Source organism: Nannospalax galili, unplaced genomic scaffold, assembly GCF_000622305.1.
Source record: "Nannospalax galili isolate Female #2095 unplaced genomic scaffold, S.galili_v1.0 scaffold1639, whole genome shotgun sequence".
Lineage (NCBI taxonomy): Eukaryota > Metazoa > Chordata > Mammalia > Rodentia > Spalacidae > Nannospalax > Nannospalax galili.
In genome coordinates this window covers 1344956-1372835 of record NW_008343206.1, presented here as the reverse complement: position 1 = coordinate 1372835, position 27880 = coordinate 1344956, and the positions used below count along the sequence as shown (strand labels likewise).

Sequence of the window (27880 nt, the reverse complement as noted above, 5' to 3'; positions counted from 1 at the left end):
CAGGTGGGTTGATAGGTGAATGGATGATCGGGCAGATGGGTGGATGACTATATGTCGGATGAATGGATGGACGAATGGGTGCATGAATGGATGATTGGATGGGTGAGTTGAAAGATGGGTGTATGGATGAATTGCTTGATAGGGGACAGGCAGGTAGAGGGGTGGGAATACAGATGATTGATGGACAGTAGGTAGGGGGATGATGGATAGATGAGTGAATGGGTGAATAATAGATGGAAAGATGAATGGGCAAGTAGATGGTGGGTAGGTGGGTGAGTTCATGGGTGGGTGAACGAATGGATGGACAGATAGATGGGTGGGTGAATGGGTAAATGGATGAATGGGTGGGTGAGTGGGTAGATGGACAGATGGGTGATGGATGGATGGATAAATGACAGATGGACAGATAGATGGATGGGAGGTGGGTAATGAATGGATAGGTGAATAGGTGAGAGGTTCAGAGGTGGGTGGATGGATGGATGATGGGTGGATGGGTGAGTAGATGGATGGGTGGGTAGATGGATGGGTGGGTAGATGGATGGTGGGTAGATGGATGGTGGGGAGATGGATGGGTAGATGGATGGTGGGGAGATGGATGGGTAGACGGATGGTAAGTAGATGGATGGTGGGGAGATGGATGGTGGGGAGATGGATGGGTAGACAAATGGTGGGGAGTTGGATGGTGGGGAGATGGATGGTGGGTAGATGGATGGTGGGGAGATGGATGGTGGGTAGATGGGTGGGGAGATGGATGGTGGGGAGATGGATGGTGGGGAGATGGATGGATGGGTAGATGGATGGGGAGATGGATGGTGGGGAGTTGGATGGTGGGTAGATGGATGGGGAGATGGATGGTGGGGAGATGGATGGATGGGTAGGCTGGCAGATGTGTTGGTGAATGAGTGGACAGTTGGTAACTGCATAGAAGACGGTGAGAAGAGAAGAGGTGAGAGAGAAGGGGAGTAGTGGGTGTGAGAGGACAAGTGAGTGGGTGGTGGCTGCAGAAAAGAGCTAATAAGAGGTAGGCTGGGGTGTCCTCCTGGGGGACTCCCTCCCCTGGCCAGGCCCTCACTGGGGCCTGGCTCTGAACCCTGTTGCCTTCTGGAGCTCCTTGACTGCTTATGGTCCAAGCTTGACCATAAGAACCTGCTTAGCCATTCAGAACCTTGACTTTCTGAAAGCTTCAAACCCTGCCTACCTTAGGAAATGCACAGCTCAGGAAGATTAAAGCTCAGCAGATAGAGCTGCCAAGCAGGGAGGCAGATGGTTCCATCCCTCCTGTACGCAGCGTCACCATGGGAGAACATCCAGGGTCCTGCCCTGCTCAACCAGGAGCCTCTCCAGGACACAGGGCACTCCCTGCCTTTCCACTCAGGAGAATGGTGAGCGGGCAGAGCTGCTTCAAGGACAACAGGACAGAGAGTGAGACACTAGCATGGGATCAAGTGGGCACGGCGAGCAGCAGGGTCCAGGATATTCAACATGCCATGCTTCCCTGACTTGCCCAGCCTCTCGCTTAGGCCTCAGGAGGAGGACACAGGGTCTGTCCTCCGAGTCCAACTCCACTAAATGGTGCTCAGGTTTGAGGTGTGGAGTCCACTGCTTGCTGTAGCACTGCCCACCCCTGGTGAGACCCCAGCTAAGGATGCCCCGGCCTTCCATCCTCCCATCTGCCTCCTGAGGGACCCAACAGCAACTGCCTACTCCTGCAGGCCTCACTCAAAGTAAAAACCCAAGCACACAGCAGATGCCCTGATACCTGCAGAATCAATCAGTGTGCTTCAGAACCATGAAAAGCCATCAGACACAGGGACAGCTGCTGCCTGGTTTGCAGTGGCTGAGTCCCAAGTACCGTATCAGCTACTCTTATCCTAGGCTTGGCAGAGCCAGCCACAGTAGGTCAACCAGGGGCACTGAGTGAGGCTTAGGGTTTACAGGTTCCTCCACTCTCGGCCCCCTTAGCACCCATTTTGAAGGGCTTCTGCCCACCCCACCATCCCGGAGGTTACTTACCCACCCAGGCCACTGGCACCAAGACACCAGGAGGACAGGCCCTTTTTAGCCTCCTCTGTCGCCTGGGCTCAGCTCTGCACACACCAACTTTGAAGAGTCCCCCACAAGCACTCCATACCCTAGGTCCTCAGTTTCCTTCTGGGTGGAAGTCCACCCACCACCCGACAGACTATCCTTGGCCTCCACAAAGGTCTCCAGTTCTCCCCAGCTCCTCGGGGAAACTTCTGCCCACCCAGCCCCAGCTAGGCCAAGTGGGATGTGGAGTGGGTTACCTGGCATGTATTATCTGGCCTGCTTAAGTCCTTGGTGGCTGTCAGCAGTGGGTCCAGTGGTGCCCACTCTATGCTGTCCTGCTGTACCTTGGGCCTGATGCCCTGAGGAGGAGGTAACTGTTACCCAAAATAAGACTTGCCTTGTTTCTCTGACCTCATCCAGAGCACCTGCCAAAGGCTCCCTAAGTGGGCAGCCACCCTCCCCTGCTGGCCATGCAGGGCTACTGCAAAGAGGGTGGCATGGCCACCCACAGGCCTCTAAGGACCCTGACTTCTCCCAGGCAAAAGCTGCCGGATACAGAGTTTCAGCAAGGGCCTCAGACTGGCCCAAATTCTCCCAAACCTACTGCCCACGTGCACCTCAGCTGAGCCGCACACCGAGCCTTACTCGCCAGGGATGCTGGCCTGAGAAGGGAGGCTGGCCCCACCATAGGAGAGACTTGGAGGGCCCCTAGGCACTATCATGGGGCTTTCATAAACTCCATCTGACCCCCAAGGCCAGAGAACTGGTTAGAGTGAACCAGGCATTCATGCTGTGTGGGGCTTGCAGAATCCTCTCCCATCTGAGGACATGGATGGATACAGGGGGAGGCAGGGGCTCTGACTGGGAAGGAAGGGATGGCCCAGCAACTTCAGCCTTAAGGGGCTTCTAAGGGGCAGGTTCTCAGAGCAGAGGAGAAGAGGAGGTTGAGTCCGCAGACCAGGAGGTTGCCCCCTGCCCCCGGCCCGTGACCACAGGCTAGCTCTTGCATGCCTCTGATACTGTCTAGCTTCCGTCTCCAAGATGTAGAAAGCAGTTGAGGGGGTAAATCCCACTCTTCCCGAAGGCCTGAGATCTGAATGAGACTGGGCCACCATGACCCTCCTGTAGGCTATCTTGATGTCCTTAACCCTAGGATGCTGGAGGACAGGAGCCTAGGGTTCACCTGGTCACTTCCTTCACACTTGACATTGACTTCCCTGAACTGGGCAGTTCCATAGACCCCATCAGCCATGCCCAGTCCGTGTACTCTGGGGAGGGTCGGGGGAGTGGGAAGTGCCAGGCAGTTTTCTCTCTGCTTAATGCCTTGGTTTCCTGAGAGGAAGGGCCATCCAGACACAAAAGGACCATTGGAGACCCAGCAGAGGTGTCTGTGGCTGGATGGTGCCCCCTGGAGTCCTGAGGAAAAAAGGCTAGGCTTTGTGGGCTCATGGCCCAGCCTGCTCAGAGCCCAGCAGGCCCCGGGCCCCCAGACAGAAAGATGGCCTCTGGAGCTCCACCATTTGTCAATAAGCCTCCAGACCAACAGCAGAAGCACGACTTGGCCTTGGGAGGCCCCGACCACTGTAGAAGTCGGACAGCGGAGCCACCACAGGGCTTAGGTCATCATTTCTCTGAACCTTTCATGCTATGTATCCAAATGGTGTCCATTTGGAGAAATGGGCCTGATTGCCAAGGACCTCAGTCTGATGGGGGCTGGGGACCCCGGGGCCTTAATTCTGGGGGCACCAAGGACTGTCTTTCTGGTGGAGGAAGTAAGGCAATGGGTATCACATGGCATTGGACCCTTGACCTCAGTGAAGCATCCATGCCTACCTACTACCCACGCAGGGGAGCCTGAAGCCCCATCCCAGCCTTGGGCTCCACCCCAGGGTCATCCAATCCATTCCTCCTCCCTTCCCCAGTCCATCAAGTATGTGCCCACTGCTAGGGCGGGAGGGGTAAAAATAGCAGCTGACACCTTTCTGGGGCAGGCGGGGCCCTCGCCTTGTCCTCTAAGCACGTCTCCTCCATCCTTGCCTCCTTCGGCCTCTTCCTCTCTGGCTATTCCTATACTTGGTCAGGGGCCTGCACAGGCACACCCTCCTTCTCCCCATGCCCCATGCCCTGGCCACCCATCTGTTGGCCAATGGGCTGCCGGGGAAGATCGAATGTCACTATAACATGAGGGGGTGAGGCTGTGTGACAGTGACTGCTGCTGGTCCTGTCCACAGGAGCCCCCAGCCCTTCTCAGACTCAACTGCAGGTAGGTATGAATGCCAACGGCCTGCCTAGGGTGGGTGACACTCAGGTGGACCTGGGCCCCATGCTGCATTACAGGTGCATGACTAGAGGCGTGGTGCCTGAAGCCAGGTGGCCAAGACCGAGGTTCTGACACAGGGCCATGCTGTTGTGTGAACCTCAGGATGACATTGAAGAAAACTCCAAACCAGAACAAAAGGGTCTGGAATGAGGCAGTGGGGAGGGGTCTCGGGAGCCTGATGGGGGAGTGGTTAGAAGGCCTCCTGCTGCAGGGCAGGAGACATTCATCAGGGACTGCCCAGAGCTGGGAGGGCTGCCTGCTGGGATGCAGCTGTGTGCCCCCACCCCTTGGGCTCTGTGTGGGTGCCCTGAGGACAGGAATGGGATGTAGTTTATCCCAGGAGCCTAGAGCTTTGAGCCCTGATCTACTGTCATGACCTAGAGACAAAGGGCTTACTTATCTCAGGTCACCCAGGAAGGGATTCAAAGGAAGAGATAGCTGGGCTCTAAGTGGCCTTGGGGCAGCTTCCTAAGGTCCAGGTCAGGGGCAGACCGGAGCCAAACTGGGGCACCACAGGGAAGGGGAGGGATGGGGCCTGAGCACAAAGCTCACATCCCACCTTGCTCGAGGCTAAGAAGAACAGGTGTTCCCAAGAGGCCCCAGCCTACACCTCTTGATCCCAGTCTTTCTGAAATCCCCGAGGAGAGGTCCCCGACTTTTCTAGCTTTCTTGAGGCTCTTAGGAATCCCGGGAGGAGATGGGTCCAGGGTTGGTGTGTGTGTGTGGTGGGGGGGTCTGGACCCAAGGCAGGGGTGTGATCAAGATCCCACGGCAAGTAAGTGCACCAGGGCCTGTTGCTCCCCACCCTACCCCTCCAGTCCTTGGGTTTTGTCACCTTTGAAGGAAAGGAGGATGGCATGTACCCCAAGGAGTCTGACCTCACGGGCTATTTTCACATACGTCCCCTCTGAGGCCAGAACCTTCCACTGGACAACTGGTCTCCCTCTCAGCTGTTGATTGGTCATCCTTGTCCTTGTCCCCAACCCCCCCCGACGCTCCCCAACTTACAGGGACATTGATACAGGCTTGTGGGGGGAGCACAGTAGCCCAAGCGGGCCTCCAGGAGCTCCTCAGAGAAGTAGGAGCCTCAGTTTCCCCACCTGGAAGGAAGGCCCTTTGCTGCCTTGCCTTGGGAGGGTACAGGCGCCCCCGCTGGATGCCTACAGAAACCAGGAGAGGGGCCAAGATGGCTTGGTTGCCCTCATTACCCTGCCTCCTGCTGTCTTGGGTTTCGGGGCAGAGGAGCCTTGTGAATTTTAATGCCTATTTTTGGACTCTTCAGCTGCTACTGGCTCTGCTCCTTGTAAATGCACCCCACCCCACCCCTGGCCTGTGGGCAACACGGTCCCCCTCCCTGCACTTTTGACAGGTGTGTGGGCCCATCGGAGACCAGAGCTGGATGAAGCAGGGTGGGGCTCAGGCTCTACCACTGTACCCCACTGACCTTCCCACTCCACAGACAGTCGTCCCACCGAGAGGGCAGTGAAGGTGGCATCAGGGGGGTTGGCAGGGACCAGGGCAGGGCCAGCTGTAGGGCTGGTTGGCAGAGGAAATAATCAAGGCTGCTCATGGTTCATAGAGTCTCACAGAGGAGCTCTGGGATGAGCCAGGGCTGAAGCTGGTGCCTGCCCAGGGTCTCCCAGATATCTGCGGGTTAATTTTTACAGGAAGCTTAATTTGGTCTGGAAAAGCTAGCTCCCACCTTAACACCAAACTGCGATGCATTTTTAGCTAGTGAAGCTGTTTTCTTATACTTCAAGTCCGCTGTGGGATGTTGTCATTAACTTTGTTTTTCAAACCCAGAGCCATCACTTCTGATATAGCCGCTAGGGTGTTCCAGGCCCTGGCCACTGCAGGCATGTGCGGCGGCCGGCTCATGGAGGACCATCCCTGACTTCACTTCCCTGTGGCCACCGCACCTGGGCACAGCACTGAGAAACCTGGGGTGCCGTTGCCTCAGTCCACTCAGCACATGCATGTGAAACTCCAGCAGTCCACAGAGAAGTTGTCTAGGCCCCCTGAGTTCAGGGTCTCCGTATCGTACAGAAAAGAGGAGACCAAACAGCTTGAGAGCTCTGTGCTTTAGGGGAGGGGGTCCTCAGAGGCTTGTGGAGAGCACTAAAGAAACTTTGGGGTACTCTAAAGGGGACCTGGGCCCTCAGAGAAACCATGAGGAGTTTGTATTCAATCAGACAAGAGTAGTTCTCACTGGGCTGAGGGCCTGGCAGACTTAGGTCTGTATCACCTTGGAGAAGCTGGGTTCAGCCATCTTGGGATGGTTCCCCAGCCAGAGGTCCCCAACTCAGACCAATAGTTTATCCCTAGGTTCAGATGTTCCTGCAGGCCCTCCCTGACCTGAACATTCTGGATGATCTTCCATGACCAGGCTGTAGAGAGGACATCTGCCCGGGGTAGAATGGACACTGCAGCCTTCTAACAGCCAGCCGGCTCCAGGAGCCAGGGCAGAAAGGAAGGAATTGGAGTCGTAGGGCTAAAAGGGGCCCAGTCAGGACAACCAAGGAGTGGTCCTCAACTGCAGTCAAGACTGTCCCTTCTAATCCTCCCTGGCTCTGAGATCCTCACCCCCTTCCAAGGCTTCTAAACCAGGGCAATTCCTAACTGTCCCCTCTATTCTCACCCCCTCTCCAGACACAACCCACCGCCACCATGTCTGACGAGGAAACGTGAGTACCCTGCTGTGTGGACTGGACCCCTGGCGCCTGTGGACGACTGTGCCAACTCAGAAACTCATCATCTTTTCTCTCTCTCTCTCTCTCTCCCCTTCCATCGCCCTGACAGTGAACAGGTTGAGGGTGAGTGTCACTTTTCTCTTTACTTCCATCTCTGGACAGAAGTTACCCACAGGGAGGGGCCTTGACTGGACAGTACTTGTCCCCTTGGGGAGGAAGTCCCAGACCAGCTAGATCAACCAGGGGGCTTCAGAGGCATCCCCCTCCTGACGGTGCTGTATCTCTGACTTCCTCTTTCCTCTGAGGTGGTCACACCTCCACCTCTGGACCTGCACACGAGGACTCAAGTGTCTGTGCAGCTCCTCCGCCCCGTCTTTTCACCCTTGGTCATTGTCTTGAGTGTAGGAGGACATGGCATCCAGGGACACTCAATGTCACCCTTCTGGCTGAGACACCTTCCCCTGCAAGGCCACAAAGTGTGCGAGTGTTTGTGTGTGTGCGTGCGTGCGTGCGTGCGTGTGTGTGTGTGTGTGTGTGTGTGTGTGTGTGTTTGCACACAAGCTTGTTGGGACCAGAGATGTGAGCACCTTGTATTTTTTGAGACAGGGACCCTCAATGAACCTGGAACTTGCTAATTAGGCTACACTGGCCACACCAGCAAACCCCAGGGATCCTCCCCTCACCACCTCCCCAGCACCGGGATTGTAAGAATGTGCCGCTATACCTGGCTTTTTATGCAGATCCTGGGACCCAACTCAAAGCTCTTCACGGATGGAGTCATCTCCCAACCCACACCCCATCCCTAACCAGCAGGAACACAGGCTAGTCCAGGGACAGTGCAGACTGGTCCCTCCACCACCTTGCCGTCCCCAGGCCCACTCTGCTAACACGGCCCTCTCTTTTGTTTTGTCCCGGTACAGAGCAATATGAAGAGGAAGGTAACTTCGGAGTCCCTGGAAGCCCTCAGCCTGCCCCAGGACTCCTCTGAAGGCCCATCCTTGGGACGGCCTTCAGGGTCCTCCCTGATTTGACAGTTAGCTGTCTCCTTTCCTCGTCATTAATTCTCCATTAACCATCAGCATTCATCTTCCCTATGTTAATGACTAACGCCATTATTTAATTAACGGTCAATGGTTGATCATTAATTAAATCATTAACCTCCTACCTCTTCAATTGATTAATAGATACTCATTAATCACTCACAGCTGCTCCCATGATCACCGTGTCCATTGTGTAAAGTGGGCTGGGGTCTGGCTATAAAAACTCATTAATATCAGGGGTCTTGGTCTGTGCACTGCTGCCTCTCAGAGTCTCTGATCTGTCTCTCGGACTCTCCATCTGTCCAATGGTGTTTCTCTGTCTCTGAGTTACGATCTCTGTGCCTGTTTCTCTCTGTCTCTTTCTGTCTCTCTCTTCCTTGTCTCTGTTTGTCTCTCTATCTCCTGCCTGTCTCTATCTCTGTGTCTCTCTCAGCATCTCATCTTCACCGTACCCTTGGGCTGACTTGGAGACCCCTCCCTGGCTCTGTCATGCCTGGGCAGGCAAAGCACTGAGCACAGGCGCACCTGGGAGCAGACCAGCGCAGTGGTTCCCAGGCCTGACGGCTCTGCCTGCTCCTGGCACCTGCTGAGCCTGGGGAGGCTTCACACAGCTCACCAGGCAGGCCATCCTGTAAGGGCTGCTGGGTGCTATGTTTTGAAAATATTTTGAAAACATCTGCTACCTTAACAACCCGAGCAAAGATTTTGCTGCCGAAAGGTAGAGAGGCTGGTTTTGCAGTGGGAAATGTGTCTCCGGGGGCCATCCTTTCTTGGGTTCATGCAAGAGGGTCTCGTTTCTTCGAAACCTCTTGATGCCAACTTTGCTTCCTGACAGCTAGATGAGACCTCCCAGGTCAGAAATGGGCAGAGTCCTCAGTTTCCCCATGGCACAGGGCTTTGGCCCTGGTCCTCATTTCCTTCCCCAGCAAAGCCAAATCACAGACACCTGACTATGGGATGTAGGGTGTTGGGGGCCAGGCCCCAGGAGGTGGGAAAGGGTGCAGGTTCAGTGCCCCAGCAGGGCCAACAAGGGCTGATGCCGGAAGGCCTCTGTTCAGTGCCACTGATTGCTGCAGGCCAGACACACGGTCTGGCGGCTTGTCCTGTCAGCCTAGGAGAACCCAGGAAAGCCCCTGTTCTAACATCTTCTTCCTCTCTCCCACCTGCCACCTCTCTGTCACCTTTGCTCACCTTCAGAGGAGGCTCAGGAGGAAGGTGAGTAGCTCCGGGACCTGACCCCCACCCTGAGCCTCCCTGCCCTTGTCCTTCGCCCTCCTGGTGACCTTGGTGTGACCCTCCTTTCACGGGGCTGGGACTCCAGCCCTTGCCTCTAAGGACCTGCTGTGTGCTCCTGTCTAAAACCTATCCTCTCTCCTCCCCATCACCCTGCACTCCCTGGCAATTCCTCGGCCGCAGAAGTCCAGGAGGAAGGTACGAGAACAAGGACTTCTGGTCCCCATGTGGAGCCCAGGGTCTGGCTGGAGCCATGTGGGATGGTGGAGAGGGCAGGGAAGCAGGGAGGCGCCAGCCAGCCAAGGGGCCCCCCATGTGGCCCCACATAACCCACTAACCATGGCCAATGCTTGACCAGAGAGGACTGTAAGAACACAAGGAGCATAGTTCCCTACCTCAGAGAGGGCAGCCTAATGAAGGGGCAGTGGGGGACACTATAGGGCCAGGGTTGGGCTGTAGCCTTTACCCCAGAGAGTTCACTGGGCCTATGGTGGTGACTAACACCTTTGCTAGATGAGAACCCTGGGGCAAGATGTCAAAAGAACTCAGGGCATAAGAGAAAGAGATAGGAGAAGCCAGAGGCCCTGCTGCCTGACCCGAGGCAAGGAAAGACCAAGTCCTCTCAGGCCTCCTTCCTGGCTAACCATCAGCCCCAAGGTCAGCCCCAGGACAGGCACCAGTCCAATCTCTTTAGAGGCTATGCCAGGCAGCGGCCAAAGGAAAGGCTTTTTTCATGTAGCCCTGGGATGGCCAGAAATGAGTATCTTGGCCAGGTCTTAGGTTCTCCTCCCTTGGGGTCCAGGGGCCTCAGGTTAGGCCACAACCTAGGCTGGGGCCTAGCTGAGGACAGACAGGAGGTGGGTGGACAAGCAAAAGGATTGGGAGCTCCTCAGTGAGACGCCCCAACAGAAACAAAGCTACTGTCCCAACCCTCATCTCAGCTTCCCCACTTGTGAGGCAGGACAAGTCCGAGGTGGGTTCAGTTCCCCTCAGTTCCTCTTGCTCCCAAGTTTCAAGGGGGCCCAGGACCAGGGTGTGGGGTCAGGGGTGGCAGGACCCCACTAACTCTGACAGTATCTTGCTCGCTTCCTGCATGAATCCCACCCCTTGGCCTCTCGGCGACGGGCTGTTTCCTTTTAACCTCGGATCCCTTCTCCTCTCTGACCTCTGACCCGCGGTTTGCCTCTTGTTCCATGGCCCTCCTTAGCCCCTGAACCAGGTAGGTGACACAACTTTGATGCCACATGACATGTGTGGTCGTGTTGTGGGGGGCATGTACAGGAGCAGGCCAAGAAGGAACAAGAGGGGGCCGTGTAATTCACTCACCGTCTGTCTCTACTCATCACCTATCCCTTCCCCTCCCCTTTGCCCACACCGGCCCCCACTCACTCATTCTCTCCCTCCCTTTCTCCTCCCCTGGTGCTGCTCCACAGAGGAAGTCCAAGAAGGTAGGTCCAGGCCCACCTCACAGCCCGCGGGGCCTTCCCCTCCTCCCTTTCCCTTCTCTCTCTGCCTGCTTCCTGCCCCTTTCCTACATCCCCACTACTGACTAGGCTGTGCTGGCCTCTGGGCTGGGGACAGAACAGACTGTGGGAGTTAGCCTGGTCTGCTGGCTCAGGTGGCTGACAGTGGCGGCGGCCCGTTGTTTAAGGGCTAGGAGCAGCAAGCAATGTCTTCAGGGTCCTCCGTGGGGAGGCGAGGACCTAATACACAGGCTGCCCTGGGTCCGCAGAGTAGCCTTGGGAGGACTGTGCTGGGGCACTCTACTCGGCCCCACCAGGATGGGTAGAGACAGCCGAGGAGGGGCAAGGGGATGGCCCCCACCCTACCCGGTATATCAAGCCAGAGGGAGGAAAGGAGGGGTGAGGCTGAGGCAGGGCAGAGGGGCAAATGGGGTGAAACGGAAAGTCAGGCTGAGGCCCGAGGTGGGGATGTGGGGGACCTGGAACAGCCAGGGGCCATGCATGAGAACAGGCAACCAGTCAGGTTCCAGCATCCCACCCAGCGCCTGGGCCCCAGCCAGACACACCTGGCAGGCAGGCAGGAATGAGGGGCCCGGCGGCAGGGCGGGTTACACTAGGGGAGGGAAGAGGGGGCTGCCTTGGGCGCCTGAATCAGGCCCTCCGGTTTCGCTCTGCCTCAGCGGAGGGACAGGTTCCCAAAGGCTGAGTCTGCCAGGCGGCCACCTGAACAGGAACATGCTAGAGGAGGGACCGAAGCTTCGGGACCTAGGACACCAGGCTCCCTGGGACCAGAGCTGAGGCTGGCTGGTGGACAGGTGGATAACAGGAGGGTAGAGTCAGAGCACGCAGGAAGCCTTGTCTGCTGCTCTGTGGCCTCCTCTACTGCAACTCTCAGAAGCACCCCGGCCCTTGTCCTCCAGAATTCCAGGCCCCTCTCGCCTGAGGAGGACCTGGTGGGGGGGGGGGGCGGGGGCGGGGCAAGCCCAGCAAACTGTTCATGTCTTCCCCAGGCTGCCCCACTAGACCCCCTGCAAAATCAGGCTCTTCAGCACCCCACTGCTCCCTGGACACTCACCCCTAAGGTGTTAGGCAGCAAAACTGATCTGCCTGTCCAGGGGCCTCTGTCATGTGCTTTGGTTGCTGAGTAACTGTGTGATCTAGGAGTGGGGAAGAGGTGTTCCAACAGGGTGCTGCTCAGAACCTGCAGGCTAGACCCCCCACCCCACCCCAGCCTTGGATGGGGCCTGCTGACCACTGGCCATGTGCAAAGGAAGGCTCTACAGATCATAGATGCTTTCCCTACCAGGACTGTGTCCTACGGAGGCAAACTGAGCACACGTCAAGGCCTCAATGCCACCTAAGGCTCAGAGCAGGACTGAAGGACAGAGTAGGGAAGGGCACTGTTGGAGTAGTCGAAGACAGGCTGTGGTCAGTACCAGGCCCAACTTCAGTGGAGTGGGTCAGGCTCAGGAGAAGCAGTCCCACCCCAGAGTACCCAGCCTAGACAAGGCTCTAGAGCAAGCAGACAAGCTCCACCCAGACTTCTGGAGAGAAGCCAGGGGGTTAGATTTCTAGGATTAACCCCCCGCACTCTGCCCAGAGGGCTGAACCCTCCAAAACTCATAGCTATTGATGAGCCCTAGGTAATGGACGGTTCCATGACATGTGGTTTTCACTTCACCTTGAAGGTAGAGGGCAGGCCTCAGGACCTGCTCATGGGTAAAGAGGCAGCTCCCAGCCCAGTATCCAGCCCAGCTCCAGCCCAGCTCCCAGCCCAGCTCCCAGCCCAGTATCCAGCCCAGCTCCAGCCCAGCTCCCAGCCCAGCTCCCAGCCCAGTATCCAGCCCAGCTCCAGCCCAGCTCCCAGCCCAGCTCCCAGCCCAGTATCCAGCCCAGCTCCAGCCCAGCTCCCAGCCCAGCTCTCAGCTCAGCTCCCAGCTCCCAGCCCAGCTCCCAGCTCAGCTCCAGCCCAGCTCCCAGCCCAGCTCCCAGCCCACCTCCCAGCTCAGCTCCAGCCCAGCTCCCTGCACAGCACCCAGCCCAGCTCCCAGCCCAGCTCCCAGCCCAGCATCCAGCTCAGCTCCATCCCAGCTCTAGCCTCCATATGCACATGGGCAAGGCAGATCCCCGTGCCCCTCATAGCCAGGCCTTTTTGTTCCTTCCTGTTGTCCCAGATGGCAAGATCCTGGTTGTAGGGCTGGGAATGTAGCTCAATAGATGGAGTGCTACCCTAGCGTGCCTAAAGCCCTGGGTTCGATTCCCAGCACCACATAAACCAGGCGTGATGGCCAATACCTATCATCCCAGCACTTTGGGAGGTAAAGGCAGGAGGATCAGGAATGCAAAATCATCCTTAGCTACACAGGGAGCATGAGACCAGCCTGGGCTACAAGGGTCCAAGTAGGGGTCTAGGCCCAGGGGAAGGCAGGGGAGCTCCCGGGCTGCCCCCACGTACCGGCCCCTGTCGCGCCTGCCTCTGCTGCTTGTGTGGCCGCCGCTGCCCTGTTGCCGCTGCAGCTGTGCGTGCGGCTTCTCTCTTGCATGTGTGCTTGTGCCCACACCGTGAAGACGCTGTCGTGGAGGAGGAGCAGGAAGAGGATGAGGAAGGTAAGGCCTGCCAGCCGCTGCTGCAGCCCTCTGCTCCATCTTCACAGGACCCCGGCTTTGGCAGCCTCTGCCACATGAGGCGCGACCCTGTGTCTGTGTCTCTGGCTCTTCAGCCCTCTCTGCCTGTCCGTCTGTCTGTCTTTTCTTTCTCCCCGGCACAGGAATTCAGTGGCAAAGCCCTGTGGCTTTATGTGTATCTGCCATGCAGCTGGGGGCCAGGGCCAAGTTTCTGCCCACCTAGAGTGGGCAGTTGGTCAGTAGGGTCAAGCCAGCAGCCTAGCGGCCCCCTAGGCTTTCTGGAGCTCTGTCCTCCAGACTTCCTGTCTCCCTGCCTCATATTCCCTCCTATCCCTCCGCAGACACATACTTCCCCCTGTGATCGCTCCCTTCTTCCTTCAACCCCATACCTTAAGTCCTTCTCAGAGTTGAGACAAGACCCTCTTGCTTTCAGAGAAAAGAGTGGGTGGGGGTGGGCTGTGTTGGAAGCTGGTGGTTCCCGTGGCAGGAGAGGCCATCCTGTCTTACCTGATCTCTCTTCCTCCCTCTCCCCACATTGGCTGTCATGACCAGAGGAGAAACCAAGACCGAAGTAAGTTGGGGTACCTGCAGGACTGGGGGAGGGAATGCTAGACCTGTTTTGGAGGAAAAACAGGACACTAGGGATCAAGGTTGTCATGGAAATGACAGGAAGACAGCTGGGTGTGGTTCTGCCCCACAACCCAGGGAAGCGGAGGAAGAAAAGGCCCCCTGGAAAGAAACGGGGACTGAGACCAAGGAGTGGGGTTCAAGGCCCCAGGCATCCTGGTCTCCTGCCTCTGGGGCCTGGCAATGCCTGTCTGTACTGGAAGGCTAACCCAGGTCTCCAGATGTTTAAACTGTACTTGAAGGGCAAGGATCTCACTTCAGCGGGTTCATCCATTTTGGATGAACTTAGTTCAAAGGAGTCTGCTGCTTGGATGTTGGGACCCTAGGAGTCATTGTTGTTGAGGGCAGGAGCAACCTGGTCTCACTTACTTTTGAGTGTTCCAGGGTTTGTTTAATCTAGAATCTTGGACTTAGAAACCCATGAATCTCTGTATACAATGTCCTCTTGTCCCTTTGAGTCTTTCCTTCCCCTCACTCTGAACTGGGTCTTTGCTTTCGGCCCATGCCCCTGGTTTGCTCCTCATCCTCAAGAGAAGAGCAGAGATAAACCGGGAACGTGGCCGGTCTGTGTTCCCCCCTTGAACTTTGTTTTAAATCAAGTTCACATCAAGTAAAGCCGGATTGTGAGATAGTTTTTCATTTTAGAAAAATTATTTGTGTTTTCAATATGAAAATAAAACACCTCATTAAGAAAATTTGGAAAATACATAAAAGTCAAATGAAGGGAAAAAAATTCATCCATAATTCTCTCACTCACCCACCAGCCAGACTGCGGGAAGGACCAGAACAGGGGTGGGGGTTGTCTACTTCTTCCTACTCTTTTTCCATGCAAAGTTCTTGGAAAATAAAGATCTTGACTATGTTTTTTCAAACACAGGACTGTCTATACAGTCTTGAGTTCTGCTTTTTTAAAAAATTTAGCACTATTCATAAGTATTTTTCCATGTTTTTACATAGTCTTCTTAAATATTTTGAATGGCCACATAATATTCCATCAATTGGACAAACCATAATTTTCCTAACCATGCCCCGATCGCAGGCTTCCCCTGATATTTTACTATCATAAATAACACTGGGCAGAAAGCATTTTCCGTCTTGAGGGCTGTTTGCCTAGGCCACATTCCCAGAACTGGAATTACTGGGTCAAAGAGGACAAAGACTCTGAAGACTTAGACATTCACTGCCAAACTGCTTTCCACCGAGGCCCGGCCAAGGAGGCCTCCTACGTGGGCTTGTGAGCCTGAGCCGTCTGTGTCCCACACCCTCCGTGCCCAAAGGCGGGAATGGGTGTCTGCCCCTCACCCATTGATGAACAGCCAACGGCATCTCGTGGTTGTTTACCTTAGCATCCCTCGGATGGCACCACCGCCAACCGTCTGTGTTTGTTAAGTGGTTATCTTTCTTTGCAAGTCGGTTGCTTGTGCCCTCTGCTCATTTATCTCATGGCTGACGCGTCTCCGTGCTTGCGCAATCCTCAGTTTACTCAAGGATATAAGTCTTCTCTGTATTTGCTGAGAAGTTTTGTTCAGTCTGTTTTTTCCCCCTCTGCATTTTGATTTTTACCTCTTTTTTCCCCCACATACATAAGTTTTTCATTTGCACGACATCATCTGTACAGCTTTCCCTTGGAGGGAACTTTGGGGCTTTGGAGCTTAGAAAAATCCCTTCCCTCTCCAGGTTTGAGTGATAGTCAGCTCCCCTTTCTTCTGCGGCTGGCTTCTAAAAGCCGCAGTTGTCTCCACTCCCCGCTCCATCTGGAATGTGTTGGCGGGAGAAGGGGGTCGTGGCCAGCAGGCTGGGGGCGCCTCTCCCCTCACAGTCCCCCGCCTCCTTCCTTTGGGCTCCTAGAAAGAAAGATGAAAAGAGTAGCCAGAGCCACGGGGCAGGGCTCACCCCAGAGGCCAACGCTGCCGGCCGCTGGAGGGCCCTTGGTGGCCACCCTGCCTTCCAGTAGGACCTGGTGACATTTGTCTAAGTGTTTGAGAAAGGTGGGGTGAAGCTGCAGGCAGAACAGCAGAAGCAACAGGAAGGGTTAGACCTTCTAGGAAGGGTCAAGTCACTGAGAACAAAAACTTAAGGAAACTCACCATTGGGCAGGATGTCCTGTGTTGGGTGCCAAGGTGTATGAGGAGGAGAGTCAGGCTGGGTCCAGAGCTAGCTGACCTCCACTGCAGGAAGGTCCCCCGTCCCTGCCTGTGAAATAATTTCTGCATCTCTTCCTCAGACTCACTGCTCCTAAGATCCCAGAAGGGGAGAAAGTAGACTTCGATGTAAGTTTATAAGCTCCAGATGAAGCCAGACCCAAACTTTGAACTCCAGGCCAGGAGTCAGAAGGTCACATGCTCCCAAGCAGCCAGACCCAGGGCTGCCCAGCTCAGACCACACTTCCACAGTTCATTTCTGGACCCCAAAAAACGCCTTTAGAAACAAACATCCTCTTCCCTTCTCCTCCACCCGTTTTGTATCCCCCATCCATTATCCATCCTTCTATCCATCCATCAACTTACCCACCCACTTGCCAATCCATCCACCCACACATTTCATCCACTCGTCACCCATCATCTATTTAACCATCCATGCGCTTCTCCATCTGCTTCCCACTCACTAATCATCTGTCTACCTTCTATCCATCTACCCACCCATCAGCCATTCATCCTCCATCCTCCATCCATCCACCCATCCTCCATCCATCCTCCATCCATCTATCCACCCATCAGCCATTCATCCTCCATCCTCCATCCATCTATCCACCCTTCATCCATCCATCATCCATCCATCCTCCATCTATCCTCCATCCATCCACCCATCCTCCATCCATCTATCCACCCATCATCCACCCACCCTCTATCCATCTATCCACCCATCAGCCATTCATCCTCCATACACTCATCCATCCAGCCATTTCCATTCACCTGTCCGTCTGTCCTTCCATCATCTGTTTATTCATCATCTATCCACCCACCCACCCCTCATCCATCCTTTTCTCTACCCATTCATTATCTACCTTCTATCTATCCATTTCTCCAATCATCCATCCACTCATCCACCTAACTCTTCACTTAACTTTCTACCATTATCCCCCCATTCATCTGTTCAAACACCTATCTATCCACGGTTAATCTCGCGGTCTTCTCTCTGCCAGGCTCAGACAGACATCTCTGAGCCAGTCCACTTCAGGACCACTGGCTTTGTAGTTAGCCAGGGCCTGGGCTTCTCCACAGGAAGGGTACTACCTCACCCCCGGGATTTGTGTGTCAGGCCATCCTGGGCCCCAGGATGGCAGCAGTTGTGGGGACCTGGCCAGAGGAGGCACGACCTCTCTCTCTAAGGCAGAAGGTGCCTTTAGCAGCCAGTGGGTCCCAGGCTGGTGAGGAGGGGTGGGAACTGAAGGCCTCTGTCCACCCCAGGACATCCAGAAGAAGCGTCAAAACAAGGACCTCATGGAGCTGCAGGCCCTTATTGACAACCACTTTGAGGCCAGGAAGAAAGAAGAGGAGGAGCTGATCGCGCTCAAGGAGAGGATTGTGAGTCTGGCTGCCCTGAGAGGCCGTTGGGTGCTGCTGCGGGGTTGGGCATGGTAGAGTAGTGCTGACTACGTTGCCCTCTTGGCTGCAGGAGAAGCGCCGTGCGGAGAGGGCTGAGCAGCAGAGGATCCGCGCTGAGAAAGAACGGGAACGCCAAAACAGACTGGCGGTAAGGACCGTGCCACCCCCCATCTCTCTCTCTCTCTCTCTCTCTCTCTCACACACACACACACACACACACACACACACGCAAGTGCCAGGACTTGGGCCTTCCTTCCCTGTCCTTCCCCTGAGGATCTTGGGAATGGCTCCTCCACAGGAGGAGAAGGCCAGGAGAGAGGAGGAAGATGCCAAGCGGAGAGCCGAGGATGACTTGAAGAAGAAGAAGGCCCTGTCCTCCATGGGTGCCAACTATAGCAGCTACCTGGCCAAGGTGAGGCACGTGCTTAGAGCCCCATGGCGGCCTTAGCGCAGGGCCAGTGCTCCTGCTGTGCTTCTCCTCCAACATGCCCCTCGCTCTTCTCCTTCCCCCAGGCCGACCAGAAGAGAGGTAAGAAGCAGACGGCCCGGGAAATGAAGAAGAAGATTCTTGCAGAAAGACGCAAGCCTCTGAACATCGACCACCTCAGTGATGACAAGCTGAGGTAGGGGGACCACAGGGTGGCCCTCAAACCGTGCCAGGCCCTTCCCCCAAAGTGCTGAGTCCCAGCTCTGCATGGTGGCTGGAGCAGGAAGCCACCTACCTTCCTGCCCGACCTTTCTGACTCATTCCATCAAGCCTCCCCTTCTCCATCTTCCAGGGACAAGGCCAAGGAGCTCTGGGACACCCTGTACCAACTGGAGACCGACAAATTCGAGTTTGGGGAGAAGCTGAGGCGCCAGAAATATGATGTAAGTCTAGGCACCTTTGGCTCTTGGGCCTGCTTCAGGGTCTCACCCTCTAGGGAGGTCAGCTGCCTCCCCACATACTCTGGTCCTGCCCTTACCTTGAGACCTGTCCCCACTGAGTTTAGCTGGGGGCCATTGCTTGGAGACTGTCCTTCAGGGAAGGCACCTGAGTCATCAGCTTGGGCCCTTCAGGTGAATTGGCCAAGGCTGGAGCTGTCATGAGTTCTCCCACTGCTGAGGCTCCTAAGACAGCTCTTTCTTCTGAGCAGGCAGACAGGGTAATTCACACCATCTACAACCCTACAACCGGGGAAGGGAGGCCAGGGCTGAGTTGCCTCTGGGAAGCTGACAACCTAGACTGGGGCTGCTCATGACACTCATGAGCAGAAGCAACCTTCCCAGACAGTCACTGGTGCTAAGGGCAAAGTAGGGGCTACAGAAGTGGGGCCTTGGGGTCTGGGACAGAAGCTGAGCTCATTCCTGCCTATCGTGGATCCAGGGAGGAGAGTGCCTGTCCTGGGACCTCTGTGCTTAGTGCAGCAAAGCTGTGCGGCTGGGCCCCTCATGCCCATCCAGTGTCCAGAGGGACAGGACACACCCAGGGGGCATCTCTCACAGAGGACAAAACAGACAGTCTACAAGCTCTGGCTCCTTCTGGAAACCTCTGGCCTGATGGGCTACCTGGGCCTCAATTGCTCAACTCTCACAGAGCCATGGGCTCTATGCTCCTCCCTGAGCATCCCCAGAAAGAGACCCATTCCTCAGCCTCAAAGCTGTCCCAGGGGCTGGCCCAGAGATGGTTCCACTGAGTAGAACCCAGGACAGTCTCCTCAGCAACAGGACCTGAGTCAGGGCCCCACAGATTCCAGGTATGCTCTGCCCACGTAAGGTCTCCTGGGCTCTGAAGGCCTCCAGGGCCATCAAACGGCTGGTCTGACACTTAACAGGGCCTCGAAGCCTCAGTCACCCACCCAACCTGGTAATCATCTCAATTTTTCTAGATCATGACCCTCCGGGCCAGAGTGGAGATGCTGGCCAAGTTGTGAGTAGGCAGAGCCCACCGCAGGCCAGGCTTGTGGGTGTGTGATGCTCAGCTAGGCTCTCGCATGGCAAAGACTTGGGTCGCTGAGGACACTGGTGGCCGAGGGCTCTTCTCTCCTGCCCCAGCTCCTCCTTCCTGCCCCCAGGTGGTGGCTACAGGGCCAGCTGCTGCCCTTGTTGGCAGGTAGGAAAGGAAGGTTTTTAACCTTCCCAGACAGAGCCTCTGGGTCACCATGTCAGGAGCAGGGGCCATGGGCCAAGGAACAGGAAGGTCGAGGTCAGGGGTCAAGGCTAGAACAGCAAGGGAGGTCTGAAGGCCACCTCCACCCTGTCCCCCGACCTCGCCCATATCCTGCCACAGCCACAAGGTAAGTGGTTAGCTGGGAGCTGCTGTGTGTGGAAGCCAGAGAAAGTCCAGACGCAGTCTGAGAGCAGTGATCTCTCACCAAAGAGCCAGGAGACAGGAAGGATGCTGGCTCAGGAGGCTGTGCCCCCACAGTGACGATGTGGTGGACATACCACCGCTGGTCCACCCTGTGGTAAAGACATGCTCAGTTGGGTTTCCCGGGTCCCCGTCACAGTAAGTCACCTGTGTTCTTGCAGATTACCACTCTCAGGAGCCGCATCGACCAGGCCCAGAAGCAGTAAGTAATGAAACCCATCCTCTCTCTGCCTTGGGCACAAAGCCCCCAGGATCTCGATATTTTAGTAGGTCCCTGAGTAAGGGTTCCCGAGGCTGGCTCTTGGCAGAGCAGTAACAAGACTAACTAACTGGATGCTGGGACCCTCTGACTTCTGCACACAGGAAGTGCCAGATAGGTCTTGCTAGTGACAACTTCCTGTCCTATTCTTCGCTGGCCACCAAGGAGAGAGACCTGTGGCAGGAGACTGAACAGCTTAGCATGGCCAGCTCTTCAGTGTTTCAGTCTCAAAAGTAACCTGGTTTGGTGGACACAGGAGCCAGTGCCCTATCCCCAGCCCCTCGGCCACCCTGAGCAACAGGGCGCAATAGCGAACATCTATAACCCCAGCACTCCTCCAGAGTTGGAGGCAGGGGCAGGAGTTCCAGGGCCACTGTGGGCTAGCCCCATCTCAATTTACAAAAAAAAAAAAAAATGCCCCAAAGGAAGTGGTAGGGTACAGCTCAGTTGGTAGAGTGCTTACTTAGCATGCACAAGGCCCTGAGTTGGATCCCAAAACTGCTTAAACCATGCATGGTAGAACATACTTGTAATCCCAGAACTTGGGAGGCAGGAGGATCTTGTTCAAGGTTATCTTTGGCTATTCAGTAAGTTCCAAGCCAGCTGGGAGGGAGAGGGAGGGGGGAGAGAGAGAGAGAGAGAGAGAGAGAGGGAGAGAGAGAGAGAGAGCACCCAGGACCAGTTGCAACAGTAGATTACCAGGACCCTGAGCTCAGTGTCATGCTGGGGTGCAGCTGGGGTGCAGAAGGCCTCAAGATAACAGGGCCACAGTCCTGGAGACAGCTGCTGTCCAGAAGGGGAAAGACAATAGTACGCATTTGACAGTGAGTCTGAGCTGGGATAGGGTATGTCCATCTGCAGCGGTCCCCCTGGGAGAGGCAGGAGGATAGAAGGTGAACCCAGTAACCAGATAACCCCGTCCTAACCGCACTAAGTACCCAGGCCCCGCTGGGCCCACTGCAGGTGAGTCAGCAAACACTGCTCAGGTTGGAATGAAGTATGCGCATGGGGATCAGGGATCGGGAGCAGCAGCTTGAGGAGACCGAGCTGAGGGTCTCCGCCGGCCAACAAAACCCACTGACCCTCAAGCACAACTTGCTTCCCCTTTGCAGCAGCAAAAAGGCCGGTGCCACCGCCAAGGGCAAGGTTGGAGGTCGCTGGAAGTAAAGGTGTCAGGAGGGTGCAGTGGCAGAGACCTGCCTGCCTGACTTCCGCTGCAGCCTGTCTCTCCAGCTCCGCACCTGGCAGCCCTCGTGTCTGGGCTCCTTGTGGGACTCGGGGTCCATCCTGTCACGATGTCCCCGTCTTCTGGGGTCTCGGAATAAAGTTACCAGACTCCTCTCTACTGAGTGCATGCTGTCATGCATAGGGGACCTAGGGGAGGTTGGGTGGTGGGGTTCAAGGGCAGGAGTACCCACAGGAGCCCACTTCAAAACAGCCACAGAGAGCTCAGGGTTTCTTATTACTGTGAGCAGCCATGGCCCGGCTGTACATGGTGCTGGGTTCAGACAAACTTTAGGACTCAGCCTGTAGCTGTTTTTATCAGAGTCTTTTTACCCCCAGGGCACCCCTCTCCCCTGCCCAGAACCCTCCATGTGAGACCCATCTTTGTCGACAGGGAGAAGGCTGCCTGGGCAGCCCTGAGCCCTATTTGGGGAAGAACGACTTGGCCTGGGGAGAGTTAGGGAGGAAGGCCGGCTGCCTGGAGACGTTGCAGACACCCCGAAAGGGGGAGGCGAGGGGAGCTCCAGCTAGCACATCAAGGCGGGGAGAGGAATGCAGGAAAGCACGTTTCCCACGAGGGAGCAAGCACGGCAAACAGCGTGCTCCTATATTACAGGGGAACACAGAACACAACTGTGCAATAAATTTGAAAGTCCTGACCAAATAGAATTATGGAAAATATAAATCACAGAAATTGGATCAAGACGCGGAGCCCTGCACAGCGAGGTATTCATAGAGGAAGGGGCTTGTGCACAAACACCTCCGGGAAGGCTGGGGGGGCAGCTCCAGTCAGCGTGCTGTGTGCAGACAGGGCGTGCAGTCAGCCCTCGTGGGGATCCTGAAGCCAACAGCAACCCCCAGAGAGCACATGTGCATGTGGGTGAGCCCCAGAGCATAGCAGAATCACCCCCTCTGGCGTATCCCAACACACAACAATGTAGTCTCTTGTGTGCCTGCACCCCAACACACACAGAGCCATCTCTGTGCACAGAGACTTCATCTCTGTGCACGCTCCAACACACAGTGGTGTAGACATCATCAGTGTGTGAACCCCAACACAATGCCATGTATCTCCATCTGTGTGTGAACCCAACACAGTGCTGTAGACCCCCAACTGTGTGTGCATCACAAAACACAGCAGTGTAGATCCTGTCTGTGTGTACCCCGACACACAGTAGTATAGACCCCCTTTGTGCATGCACCGCAACACACACACAGAGCCATATAATCCCATCTGTGTGTAGACTCGAACACACAGTGTGGTGGATCCTGAGTGTGAGCCTTGTGGCACACTTGTGCATGCACACACATACACACACACACTTGCACTACCAATGCTGTAGATACTCTATGGTGATGCATCTGAATGTTTTGTGTGCCGTCATAGGCACAAAGCCTAAAGGCAGGGAGACAATGACTAAACGGACACTCCAGGGTAGGGGGACCCTGCCTAAGGTGGCCTCACACCCTGCTGCTGAAGGCAGGCCAGGGGATCAGAAATCACCTAGAGTTCTACCCTGGGTACGTTATGTCAGAAACATAGACAAATACATTTATGTCTTTCCACAAAGTCAAAAGGTTTTGAATAGCAATAAATTCAAAAGGTAAGGCTGTTTCAATGGCAGCAATTTGCCAGATACTCCCGATTTCCACGACAGCCCGGCCGAGGCAAACACAGGCTGTTTTATTCCAATCTTTATTACTAATATTGACTCTCAGATCACACACCACACAGCAAATAGATCTATCTATATCTCTACCCGTATATGTAGGTTACACAATGGCTACAAAGGTTTAAAGAGGCAGGGAGTTTCCAGGGGGCCTGAGAGGGTAAAGCTGGGAAGGTGATGGGGCCCCACAAGTCTCCGCGTTGATAAGATAAAGCGCTGAACTGAACCAGAGGCAGAAGAGCCTGCAGTGACTGCAGCGGAGACAGGCCTGCTGCAGGGGCCGAGCTGAGCCACAGGAACGAGGTGAAGTGAAGCGCAGGGCTGGAGCCACACAGAGGCGGGGAGACGGATGATGGCAGGTCCAGACGGCCGGAAAAAAACGGACAGACAGCAACAGCAGGTCCGATCTGAGCCAAAGCCACGGAACAATCGAGACAGCTCTGCCTGTCGGTCCTTGACACACAAACCGAGGACTCAGATGACGGGTCAGCGGGGCCATCGCCATCAGTGTTAGGTGGCCACCTCTTTATGGGGTCCAGGTGAGGGAGTTCCGCTCTTTTCTAGGTCCGCTGTGTGTGATGAGTCCTTGGCCTGCTTTCCCTGATATGATTTCTATACGTCCATGTGCCCCACAGTCTCAATTCACCCTATAAATGTATGGGGTGACACCCTTTCTGTTCCAAGGAGTCTGTGTCTTGTGGGGAGTGCTGGACAGATGTGCTGGTCACATGTCCACCCAGGTGCACAGCCGCCCTCTACCCTCAAAATGGAGTCAAAAGCTGCTTATAAAATGGAGTCTCCCTGGACCAGGCACAGCCTGAAAAGCCACTGTTTCTCATAATATTGAGTCACTTAGGGCAGGGCACAGCCAGATCTCAACAGAGGGGGAGCACTCTGACCTAACATGTGATGCTTGGATGTCAGGGAGGGGTCTTGCTGACCTCACTAAGCAAGGCTTTCTTTTGTACAAGAAAGCTCAGGAATGGGCCTTGGGGAGAGCACAGGAACCTGGGGGAACGAAAGAGGGTAAGACAGAGAATCTTTGTAAATACTCAGTGCACATGGGCACCAACATAACCCTGCTGTGTACCTGTACTCATGCCAGTAGCCCTCACAGATACAGCCTCCCACATGGGTGGGCACACCTCAATACCATTCCTCATTCCTTTATACACACACACACACACACACACACACACGCACACACACTGTTGCTCCCTGTGCATGTAGGTTTAAAAATTATCCAGTGTGACCATCTTTTTTGACATTCAGAGTTGGCCTCATGAATCCAGAAATCAAGCTTGGTCCTTGCCTTGTTCCGAAAGTCAGCTGAACAGCTCAGATTGCCTGGGGACAGGATAGGCCACCGCCTGGGGCAAGAAGCCCCCATGCACCAGGAGCCAGCCGCCATTCAGAACTAAATTTGGGTAGCCCTGTGGGGAACCCAGAGCCCCAGCAAGCCCCAGCTTCTGAATGTGGCCACTAACCGCCATGGTAGATTAAGGACCAACAGTGAGCTGGGAGCACGTGTGTGTTTGGAAAGAAACTGAGAGGCAGGCGGACGAGTTGTTCCCGCAGGCCAGGCACGCACGTGAAGCTCACAAGGGGCGACCTCAGCCTAGGACTCAAAACACAAAGGTAGAACAGCAGCCATGTCCCAGCCAAGCAAGCAGGCGACTGTTTAACATGTGTTGGAAAGACTTTGAATAGCTCTGAACCCAAGAGGAAGTCATAGAAGAGGCAGGAAGCACTTAGGCTGGAGGATAACGGATCACAGTGCTGGGGAACAGGAGGGAAACTGTGGGGCCCTGTTCTTACACTGGGAGGGGGAGCACAGCCTCAGCTTCGGTGGGGTACGCGTGAATTACACGTAGGATTCAAGAGATTAACAAAGGGGCAGAGAGCTGAACCAAGGGACAGAGAAGAAAGGCATCCAGGAGAGTCAGAAAAGACATTAATAAACTAGAAACGGTGAAATCCTGGTCTGTGAGGCCAGCAAACACATCAACTGCCATCTGATGGAGAGTCTGATGGCCAGAGGGGACAGTGGCCAGGAAGAGGGCTGTTAACTGCAGAGATGGCCCAAACTTGATTGTCCTGAAAGAATGTCACTTATTGCAGCTATCTCCCTGAAGACTGGAGACAAGAGCCACATGGGGGTTGGGGGTATGAGGGAACTGGGTCAAAGTGAAGCGCAAACTTTGAAAACAGCCAGTTCACTTGAAAGACACCGACCCCACGGCGAAGCCACGCCTGCCAACATTGATCCGAGCTTTTCAAAAGATATCATGTCCAAGCCAAAAATGGTTTTAGATCAGAAAAAGGAGTGGTATAACTTGCATTCATAACACATACAGGGACCATTAGGGGCAGAAACAGCAACATGTTGAGGGCTGGGGTATAGCTCAGTGGTAGAGAATTTGCTTAGCATGCATGAGGCCTTCAGATAACCCTCAGTGTTGCAAAAATCAAAAGCTTTAAAAAGTTGCAAGGGGCACACCGTGGTTCTGGAAAGGAAGCTAAAGAGGGTGTCTTCCACAGGTCTCCAGAATCTTCACACTGGACAGTGGATGGCTGGAGCATTCTCTTTATGATAAAAAACCAAGCAAGAGTCAGGCATGGAAATCCCAGCTCTTGGAGGACTGAGGTAGGACTGCAGAGCTCAAGGGCAGTCTGGGCTACAGGGAAACCCTGTCTCAAAAAGGAAAAAAAGCAGGAGACTCTCACGAGTACAAGGCGAACCTGGGTCAGAATCATAGTGAGTTCTAGTCCAGCCCAGGTTATAGAGTGAGACCCTGTGTCTCAAAATACACAAAATAGGGCTGGGTGTGATGGTACATACCTTTAATCCCAGCACTGGAGGCAGAGGCAGGCAGATCTCTGTGAGATCGAGGCCAGCCTTGTCTACACAGGGAGTTCCAGACCAGCTGGGGCTACAGAAGGACCCTAACTCAAAAAAAAAAGTGAGTTTGAAAAGAGTGAGTTTGAGGTTAGTCTGGACTACTTGAGACCCTGTCTCAAAAACAAACAAACAAACAAACAAAAAAAAAAAAGCAAAAAGCAAATCAACAGCAGCAACTAAAAGCAAGAATGTCAGCTTCAAACAGACCAGGTGTCCCCACCAGACCTAAAGACAAGATCAAAGAAAGTGTGAAAAGGGATTGGTAGGCAAGGAAAAAACTCAATCATCATCTACAACTGAGCCAAGGATTCTGAACTGTCAGAACTGAAAAGATGGAGGAGCACGGGCCTCCTCAGAGCAGCGTGAAGATGATGCTCTCCAGAGCAGGGTGTGGGGCTGTGTCCCAGGAATCCCAGCAACTCAGGAAACTGAGGCAGGAGGGCCATGCGGTCAGGCTGCTCAGATCCTGTCTCAAAAAATCAAAGGTGGGGAAAGGAAAGAAAAAGCTCTGGACGTTCATCATCCGTCCATCAAGGGAGAACGAACGGGTCAATGTGATTCAGTTACAAAGAATTCCACAGCACTCACTCAAGCCACTGACCCCAGCTACAAGTCACTGGGGCAAAACCCAGAAGGTACGAGCTGACTAGAGGAGAGCTGGGAGTCAAAGAGGAGAATGAGGTATGTCATTACTTACAAACGATCTGAGCCATTTTATATTTCAAAGCTAATACTGGGCTGGGTCAGTGGCAGAGTACTTGCTTGGCACAAGGTCCTGGGTTCAATCCCCAGAACCTAAAAAAATGATTTTAAAAAAATCTTCCCTATGCGTTCAGACTTGCAGACCATAGTATCAGATGAAGGGTCCCCGGAACCCTGCAGAGGAAGGGACGTGAGGGCCAAGGGGCCGCACAGAGCCTGGGGGTGCATTCCCCACGTTCCATGTCTTGCATGAGGACAGGACATGCCCGTGTTGTCGCTTCCTGTTTTTATTTATGCCCTCTGGCACATCTCAGCTCAGAACTACTCTCTGTGGTGGGAAGGGCATCACAAAAACTCAATCTCTGCATCCAAAAGCAAACAGAACAAAAACTGCAGTGACCAAGGAAAACTATAAATAAGTGTGATCTTTGTCTGCCCTGCTAGTGAAACTCTGAACCCCCAGCCCAGGCAGGAACCACGCACAGACGCCTGCTTTTACCATTACTTCTCTGCCCGGGTCTGGAAACCCAAGACAATGCAAAAAGATGTTCAGCGGAAACAAGATGTATGGGTTCTAGAAAGGAGGGGACCAAAATACCACATTCCTGCAGCCCCCAGAGAGTCAGCGGAAGAGCTCTCAGGATGAATGAGGGGGTTCAGGGAGCAGTCAGATGCAAAGTGCGTATTGTAAATCAATATATTTTATTATTTTCCACTAACAATCAGCCAGAAGACACAGTAGAATGGAAAACAGTTTCCACTTCCAAAAAAAAAGGAAGAAAAATCACATGAACAACTACAGCTAGCAAAGACATAAAGGTATTTACTTGTGACCCTCATGAGAACTGTCCTTGTCTGTAGAAAATAGAAAACCATTGAAACATAAAAATAAAACTTGAAAAATATAAAGACAGGAAAAAAAATCACCAGAAGACACAGTAGAATGGAAAACAGTTTCCACTTCCAAAAAAAAAGGAAGAAAAATCACATGAACAACTACAGCTAGCAAAGACATAAAGGTATTTACTTGTGACCCTCATGAGAACTGTCCTTGTCTGTAGAAAATAGAAAACCATTGAAACATAAAAATAAAACTTGAAAAATATAAAGACAGGAAAAAAAATCATGCTTTCACACGGAAAGTTTGACTCGTAAAAATCAGGGCACCCCCCCCCCCAAAAAAAGAATTAAAGCTTACTACA

General features: G+C 54.3%; 1 protein-coding gene across 8 annotated transcripts; it reads left to right on the top strand.

The window, feature by feature from the left end:
• The first annotated feature begins 4199 nt into the window (after positions 1 to 4199).
• Positions 4200 to 21522, top strand: Tnnt3 (troponin T3, fast skeletal type). 8 transcript variants are annotated; one of them, XM_008839212.3, is made up of 17 exons: positions 4203 to 4291; positions 6998 to 7032; positions 7148 to 7161; positions 7959 to 7976; positions 9276 to 9293; positions 9495 to 9509; positions 10519 to 10530; positions 10745 to 10759; positions 13952 to 13970; positions 16251 to 16296; positions 17434 to 17550; positions 17642 to 17719; positions 17870 to 17983; positions 18085 to 18194; positions 18351 to 18441; positions 19440 to 19480; positions 21293 to 21522. In XM_008839212.3, exons 2-17 carry the CDS (start codon positions 7016 to 7018, stop codon positions 21345 to 21347), a joined length of 780 nt encoding a protein of 259 aa, XP_008837434.1. In that variant the 5' UTR covers positions 4203 to 4291; positions 6998 to 7015; the 3' UTR covers positions 21348 to 21522. The 8 variants fall into 8 exon arrangements, with proteins under 8 accessions (XP_008837436.1, XP_008837440.1, XP_008837434.1 ...); XM_008839211.3 differs by lacking the exon at positions 19440 to 19480 and adding an exon at positions 20083 to 20123 and having other exon boundaries at positions 4208 to 4291; XM_008839214.3 differs by lacking the exon at positions 10519 to 10530 and having other exon boundaries at positions 4200 to 4291.
• The last annotated feature ends 6358 nt before the right edge of the window (positions 21523 to 27880 follow it).

What these genes read in the sequence shown, in the direction of transcription:
- Tnnt3 (XM_008839212.3), top strand. An exon ending in TCGCGCTCAAGGAGAGGATT is followed by an intron (nt 17,551 to 17,641) that starts GTGAGTCTGGCT and finishes TCTTGGCTGCAG; the next exon opens with GAGAAGCGCCGTGCGGAGAG. An exon ending in CTCAGTGATGACAAGCTGAG is followed by an intron (nt 18,195 to 18,350) that starts GTAGGGGGACCA and finishes TCCATCTTCCAG; the next exon opens with GGACAAGGCCAAGGAGCTCT.